This window comes from Pinus tabuliformis, chromosome X, assembly GCF_031772625.1.
Source record: "Pinus tabuliformis cultivar Carrire ecotype Pingquan chromosome X, CPIR1, whole genome shotgun sequence".
In the NCBI taxonomy this organism is placed as follows: domain Eukaryota; kingdom Viridiplantae; phylum Streptophyta; class Pinopsida; order Pinales; family Pinaceae; genus Pinus; species Pinus tabuliformis.
In genome coordinates, this window is record NC_142308.1 from 1,115,581,171 (window position 1) to 1,115,589,612 (window position 8,442).

At 31.1% G+C, this 8,442-nt stretch overlaps 1 protein-coding gene across 1 annotated transcript; it reads right to left on the reverse strand.

The window, feature by feature from the left end:
* Positions 1 to 4,007: 4,007 nt before the first annotated feature.
* LOC149143723 (uncharacterized) lies at positions 4,008 to 6,075 on the reverse strand. Its single transcript, XM_089449616.1, has 2 exons — positions 5,574 to 6,075; positions 4,008 to 5,540 (listed from the first exon to the last, which is right to left on the reverse strand). Exons 1-2 carry the CDS (start codon positions 6,024 to 6,026, stop codon positions 4,320 to 4,322), a joined length of 1,674 nt encoding a protein of 557 aa, XP_089305742.1. The 5' UTR covers positions 6,027 to 6,075; the 3' UTR covers positions 4,008 to 4,319.
* Between the last annotated feature and the right edge of the window lie 2,367 nt (positions 6,076 to 8,442).

Here is an 8,442-nt window from a genome sequence, read left to right on the forward strand (position 1 = left end):
CAACCTAGCCTTGATGTTGGAAAATCTCCTTCCAATAGTCTCCAATCCTCCCTTAAGTGACAAGATTTCAACCTCAAATTGACAACATAAGTTTACATCAAAAGTCAACCATTTTCCCTATGGTTTATTAGTGAATTTATAAGACAAGAGGAGAGGGTTAGAGATCCTCTTTCTAAGGATAAGATCCACAAATATGGGGATTAGGGTTCCATAATGAGAGGGAATAGATTCATAAACCATGGGATGAGGCTCAAATAGGTAGGGGCTCACATCCTTCTTGTTGAGATAATATTCCCCAACAAGGCTTCTAGAAATTTCTTTTTATTTTTACCTACATTAAAAGGTTATCAAACTTTTTAATGGAGAATAGTGCGACAAATTACGTAGGCTACAATCATTAAAATTGCATTTACGCAGATAGTTGCTAGGAAAAGTGTGACACTTTTTCAAAATTGGTTTTTTAGCAACGTAATCCAAGATTCTTGTTGTTTTCAGAATGGTTTTTATTCCAACATTGTAGGGGATTGCTTGCAAGAGTTCATCGGATAGTGAGAGATCTGGATTTGCGGTCATGTGCTAATGGTGACAAGATGACGTGTAGCACTCACTCCCCCATCCCTAGAACTCTATCTTTCATGATGATGTTGTTTGATGATTTTATACTGTGGTTTTAGGCTCACTTTTCATTATATCTAAATTGATTTTGTTCTAAGAAGAATTTAAGAATACATTTTGAATTAGTTTGGTGTGACCACTCAAGAAAAATGACTTACTTTCTTATATTCTAGGATACACAAAGAGAGATATCAACATGGAACCAATATTGGGTATCTCTTCCATTTTCTTTCTTTGAGGACTTTCTCATTCAATGTTATTTTGGTTCTCAATATAATTTGGAATTTTGGAGAGCACACAAGTACCAAACCTTTTATTTCCCTATTATTTTTGTCAAGACCAATCCCTTTATTGTGGGTTTAGTCTTAGGATATTATATAAAATCCTAAAGAACAATATCTATGATGGTTTACATATCACACAACATCAGTTTCCCAATTTTACTTAATGTCTTCAATCTCTTATGTGTTTTCAATGGCCTAGGTTCAATGTCCTAAGATCCTTAAGCATTTAAGGTATCATAAGAATCCTCAACATTGTAAGTGTTAAATGAGTGTCATATGTGATCATGTGATGAATAATGAATTGTTGGGTTTGGACAAAGATATCTGTCATAGTAACTTGTTATAAAGGTCACGTCTCTAATCATATACTATATTATTTGTGATCTAATCAAGATGATTTTCAAAGTGGGTTTTTCTTGATGTGATAGAGCTTCCCACTCTAAACCTTTGTGTTGATGTGACAATTGTATGCTCTATTAGTGTTATGCTTTTTATTTTAATGCTACCACATTAGGAATTTCTTATGATAATGAATAAACAATGAGAACGTTAGTATCTTAATAAAATTACCATTTATTGATTAAAAATATGGTTATATTTATGTTAAGTGATGTCCTTAGAGTTTAAACATATGTGCATTGAGCTATTACTAAGAGTACAATGAAAAATCATTATCACTATCACGAACATGATATTTTCCTACCCACTTTTAGTTAAATAATTCAATTTTAAATATTAAATTAAAATTCTTCACATAAATAATAATAATAATAATAATAATAATAATAATAATAATAAATTAATTGCAAAAAAAATCATAAAAGAAAAATAAAAAATTATTAATATCTTTAAAATTGAAAATAAATATGTTGTTCTAAATGTTTTGTAATATTAATGCAAAACTCTTCCTCCTTAAGATCCACTCTAACATTATTTGCATTATTTGTAGTAGGTCATTTATAGTGTATTAAGGGAATTGTGATTTTAATCCAAAAACCAATATTTTTTATATTTAAATATGAGTTATATATTTGTTTTAACTTGTATTATTATTTTTATATAGTTTCATGTATATTGTTCATGATACCATGTTTATGAGGTTTTTCTTATAATTCTTTAAACTTGAACATTTCTACCAAAAGAAAAAATAAATGCCAACAATTACAAGGTTTTCATGGTTTTGTAGTTTTCACAAGTACAAGGTTTTCTTGGGTTTTGTAGATTTTATTTCATACTACTCATGATTATATTTTCCATTTCACTTCAATGTCACATCATATATGTGTACACATATTTTCTAAGTTTGTTAAAAGATTTTAACATAATTTATAATATGATTAAATTTATGTTTAATAGAATAACAATTTGTTGAGTCAATAGTGTAAATAATTTTTATATAAAAAATAAAAATATATATCACATTTTGAATTTTATATATATTAACTTTTCAAGTGTACATTTTAATTTTAGTTTTTTATTTCAAATCTTACTTGAACTACTTTGTGAGTGGTTTTCTCTCATCAACAATCTTACACATAATAAATTTCTACTTTATTAAAGTAATTTCACTTCAAGTAATTTCACAATATGTTCACAAATTCACTCCTATGTTATCTAATTCTAAATGTTGAAAGTGCCATTAATTGAAACTCCAAGAGAATAAATTAGAAAATAATTATACTATGAGTATAAAGATAAACCATATTCATTAAAATGTTTTAACATATATTTATAAATACAAACAAGGCTAAGTGATATTTATTCTCCAATACTATTAAATTATTAGTAATTAATTAATTAAATAAGTAATTATTAATTATTATACTATTTTTTTTCAAATTTTAGTAATAAATATTGTTCTTGCTTGTAATATTTTGTTATTTATGATATGTTTTGCGAATACATTATTTTCTAAATTCACTGTATTATTTTGTGGATTTTTCATAGTAACTGTATAAACTTACAAGTTTTCTCACTTATTTATCTCCACACATAAAATTTAACTCCAAATGTTAGATGAATAATTATCAAAACTTCAAAAAAATAAACTGTAAATAAATTGAGTTATAATCATGTTGACTCTTTAACATATATTTATGGATACAAAACAAGTCATATTATCTTCATACACTATATAACCACAAATGACCAGTTAAATAAGTAATTGTCAATTAGTATAACACTTTTTCAAATTAGCTTGAACATCTACTCAAGAATATAAAACAAATCTTAAAAATATTTATCATCATACATGTTAAATAAAAATTGATTAATTGAATAAGTAACTAAGGAATTTAGACTTCTGTGATCCATAACATTGTTTAGAAAATCTTCGGCAAAATCACATAACCAATCTTGTGTCGACGCGTTTCGAACCAACCAGTGTGGTTCGAACCAACGATGAACCACACTGGTTGGTTCGAAACGCGTCGACACAAGATTGAATAAGTAACTATTAATTATTATAACACTTTTATAAAACAAATCTTACAAATATCTATCATCATACATGTTAAATAAAAAATGATTAATTGAATAAGTAACTATTAATTATTATAACACTTATTTTAAATTTCATTAATGGAAATGATTATTTCATATGATATTTATTTTATTAATATATTTTATTGTTTTTCAGTTTATTATTTTTAAAAAATTATCTTATTATTTTTTAAACACTTCACATAAATATAAAAGCATAATTTTTTCGAAGATTTAATAATTAATACTTATATATATATATATATAAATATATAATTATGAGGGTTAATTTAATTAGTTGTGTTAAAGCATTTCTTTAATAAGAAATAATGAGGTCAATTCTGCTTGTAGCCTTAAATCTTCTACCAAATATAATAATTAATAATTTGTAACTTCTATAATTAATATTACATATAAAACTCCGTCAATTTTCAATCAATTTTATTTGTTTATAATTAAAATTTGTATATATATCTTTGATGAAGAGTATAGATATTAACAGAAGAAAAGAAGAAAAAAAAAATCATTAATAATTACCTTAACAAAACAATTAATAATTACTAATTACTCATCATAAATAGAATCCATAACCAACTTATCATTTCATTAATTATATAAACCCAAGTACAATACACTTATATTCAATGGACACTTGGATTTGACTCAACTCAGTGAGTTCAAATCTGTGGCATAGTGCCACTTAAACCGGACTCCTGCCAAAAGAGCATTGAGCCAGAAAGCAGATGAATACACAAGAATACCATTATCATAAGTGAATGCAGAGGAATACACCAGAATTCCATTCTCATCCTTAGATTGAGAATCATATTCTGGTGGATACTCGCCTAAAAGATAACTTCCAGTGGCCCACTTTACCCAAACTAGTACTTGTAAAGCACCATATACCCATCTACCAAAACATTTTGGGCCCAAAATTCCTTATAACAAGCTACCACATAAAATACATATCAATTCCAAAGCCATCACCGCGCGAACCAGAACTTTTGGACGCAGCAAAGTCTTCTTCAAACCCCAAAACTGGAGTATTAAATCCCGAACCTTAAGACGACCCCAAAACTGGAGTATGGGATGAAGGCAAACCTTAAGACGACCCCAAAACTGGAGTATCAAATCCTGAACCTTAAGACGACCCCAAAACTGGAGTATGGGATGAAGGCAAACCTTAAGACGACCCCAAAACTGGAGTATGGGATGAATGCAAACCAGGAGAGGAAGGCAAAACTGGAGCATCGGCTGAAACGAAACCTTAACACGACGCCAAACATTAATTATTGGAGCAAACAAACCCTTACCTGCTGTTGCTTCTTGGGAAACAGTGGATGTTGGCTCTTTGGGTTCATCGACCTTAACGGTTGGGTTACTCAAATACAAATGTAAGCAGTCCATGCCCAAAGCAATACCAATGCCTACCAATATGGCAACAATAACACTGTATTTGGAAGGCGGTTCAGAGCCCATATCGTACCATTTTCCAATGTTTGTAGGTTGCAGAGAAACAAAGAGCACCCAAAATATGGAGCAAAAGAGGTTGAAAGATCCTACTATATAGGACAAGGTTCTAACGCCCAAACGAGTACCTCTAAAGTTCAACACCCGGCACTCGTAGTTGTTTTGGGCCATACCATTTGTTAGAAAAGCACCGGCGGCAAACCCACTTCCCTTACTATCTACCACATAATCTTTAATTGCTCTTCTTGCCACAAGAGAGCTGGAGAAGCCATCGACCCTGAACCAAACAGTGAGTAGAAGGTTGAGTGCGATCTCTGTTAACCTTGGCACTATTAAAGATGCAGTGCTGTAAGCACGGTCAGATTCTCCCGTAGCTTCGAAAGATCTGTTCAGCAGCTTTGTCCAGTAATCATAGCCTAATGGAGAAAGGGGAATGCAGATGCAAGGATGCTCCTTTTCCATGGCTCCCTTGGAAACATACTCAAATATTTCATCCACTGCCTGCTTTTCTTTCTTCCTTTCTTCCTTCCACCCATGGCAACCATTTTCTAGGCAGTCTGGAGATGGCAGTAAGCATAGGGAATCAGATAGTCGTTTAAGACTTCCGGGCATCCGTTGATCAAGCACCTTTACGATGTCTTGCACATTCCAGAATACAATGCATTTGCATTCAGATCCACCATCCTGAAGCTTGCAATTACAGATCCCAGGAAGGAGTTCAACAGATTGAGATTTTAAAGGAAAACATTGAAGTAGAATAGAGTCCACCTTATAGGCATTGCAGATATACTTCATAAATTGCTTCATCGATGAATTGGGCGGGTTGTATGACAGCATTACCACAGAAGCCTTTGCAAATCGATTTTCTGGTTCTGGACTTTGCGCGCAGGTAGTCAGTCCGAACCCGGCATTTATCGGGTACAGTTCGGGGCCTCTCAGGGTTGCCAGAACATCCCTGGCGCCCAGCTCCAGGTCGAGTCTTCCCCTTAACAAGCTCGTAACAAATACCAAAAAATTTCCCACTATAGCGAATCCCAGATCGGGAAAATTAGCGGACCCCGTTACAGCCTCACCCAACTCGGACTGCGCGACAGCAAGATTGCATAGCCATCCCAAGCAGCTAAAGAAATGAATAATGAACAAGCGCAGTATGTATTGCCTTCCTGAGACACCCATCTCAAAATTCAACGAACGATGAAGTTTTCCAAACCTCTGATAAACAAGAAATTTGAGTTCGTTCGCTTATGGCATATTCAAATTTGAATTTCATTACCCCGCGCATAATTTAAAAACTTGAGCGTATACAATCATGTATGCTCCATGCCATAACCTATCAAAGCATGGCGTACTATCAACGCAATTTCTGGGATCCATCATGGATGCATAAGTCATGGTGGATGAATGCGAATACATACAGAGACATCGATCGGAATCTGTTCGTCGGGAAAGGATGCACACGGGTTGACAGTCAGAACCCGTCTCCCAAGACTGTCCTTAGACTCTGTTAAGAGAGCATTTACTATGCTATAGTCTCTGAAATAGCACTTGCCGTGTGGATGAGAGGGATCCCTACCTTCCCGCATGCCCGATGTAACATTGCACTCATTTCATCCCTTTTCTGGGCCCGAACTCACCCCGCTGGCAGGGGCCCCTTCTACTCACCTTCTGCGTCTTTTCTTTTTTAGTTTAAACTTTTGGTTTCAACGTTTCCATTTCATTCTTGTGAACGTACTCTCTACCGGGATACTTAACGCTTTAGCTACAATACTGCACGGGTCGAAACGCACAACATTTAGTATCCGTTGTTTAGGGTTATAATTAATTATTATTTTTATGGAATATTACAGATTCTTCTTATTAATATATACAAATTAAAAGTGTTTATAGATATGTTTATTTTGGAATAAGGCTTATAGAATTTTAATTAAATTATCAATAATTATTAAGTATATGATAGGGATTTAACCTCCATTGAATGTTACATATTACTCTTAGTAGTATACCCAAATCAAAGGTTGAGACTTGTCTCCAAAATAATTATGCAATTTTTTCTTTTTTTATTAAATTGATTAGTTAACATAAATATATGAACAAGTGTGATATGAAATAGATTATGGTTTTTTGGAGTATTGATGAGCCATGATATTGTAACTAAGTCTATTTACATAGTAAGAATCAACATGCTAAAGTGGGAGTAAACCTCCATGAAATTCTATTCCATGTTTTTTTAAATATATATATCTTATTATTATTATTGTTATTTTAACAATTATTTTACACTTTTTTTAACTAGTCTTTATGACTTTTTTATTTTAGCAATGTATATATCATGAAGTAAGTGTTTTGATGTTTTGATGTTTATTATGGATTAGTGGCTATGGGCATTTTACCAATCATTTGATTTATATGATTGCACTACTCGAGATGTACAAATTTTTGAGGGATCACATGTTTCAATATACAAACCAATTTTCGAGTGTAGAATATGAGAAAACTTGTGTACCTAAAAAGATTTGATTTCTAAGTTTGGTAGATTCAAAATTAAGATAAATGTATGCTCATTCTTAATAATATTATTTTTCTCCCTTTATAACCTTCTTGTTCTTTGGCCAAATCTAACCTAGTAGATACCTTCATCTAATTTAATTTTTAAGTAGAGTATAACTAATAGCCGAAATGAGTTTTTTAGCGTAAATTTAACAATACAATTTTGAGTAAGATTGTTTTGGGTAAACTTGAAGCCACTTCTTCTATTAATTAAAATATGTACTATTAAAATATTCCATAAATATTTTATAAAAAATAGATTCTTAAGATTTATTTATTAATTATTGATAATTAAATTAAAATTCTAAAATAGATAAAATTATCCATTTAATTATGTCGTTAGGCATCCCCTTATTGGGATTGGCCACTTTAATCTTTTTGCTAATTAGTTTTTTTAGGGTAAATTTAACAATACAATTTTGAGTAAGAGTGTTTTGGGTAAACTTGAAGTCACTTCTTCTATTAATTAAAATATGTACCATTAAAATATTCCATAAATATTTTATATAAATTAAATTCCTAAGACTTATCTATTAATTACTAATAATTAAATTAAAATTCTAAAATAGATAAAATTATCCATTTAAATACTTCGTTAGGCATCCCCTATTGGAATTGGCCACTTAAATCTTTTTGTAATTAATTTTTTTGATCCATGGTCTAAATTGAAAAATGCTAGTATATTCTCGGCATCCCCCTATTAGAATTGGCCACTTTAATCTTTTGCTAATTTATTTTTTGATGTGATGGTCTAAATTGAAAGATGCCAGTATATTCTCGTAGTTGCCACTCTATTAATGAATAAAATTGAAACTGATAACTTCCTTGCATATCTAAATCATCTGTTTAAACCTTGTTTAAATTATTTTTTTACCAAATCATGATTAAAAATTTACTCTTCCTCTTATTTATCTCCATGTATTGGGATTAGAGAAAATGAAATTAAAAATTTAGTTTCAAATATCACTATGAAACAAATGTCCGTTTACATTCTCATATGTTTGCATGCTAAAACGTGGAGGGATAAAGGCAAGATTTCTTCGCT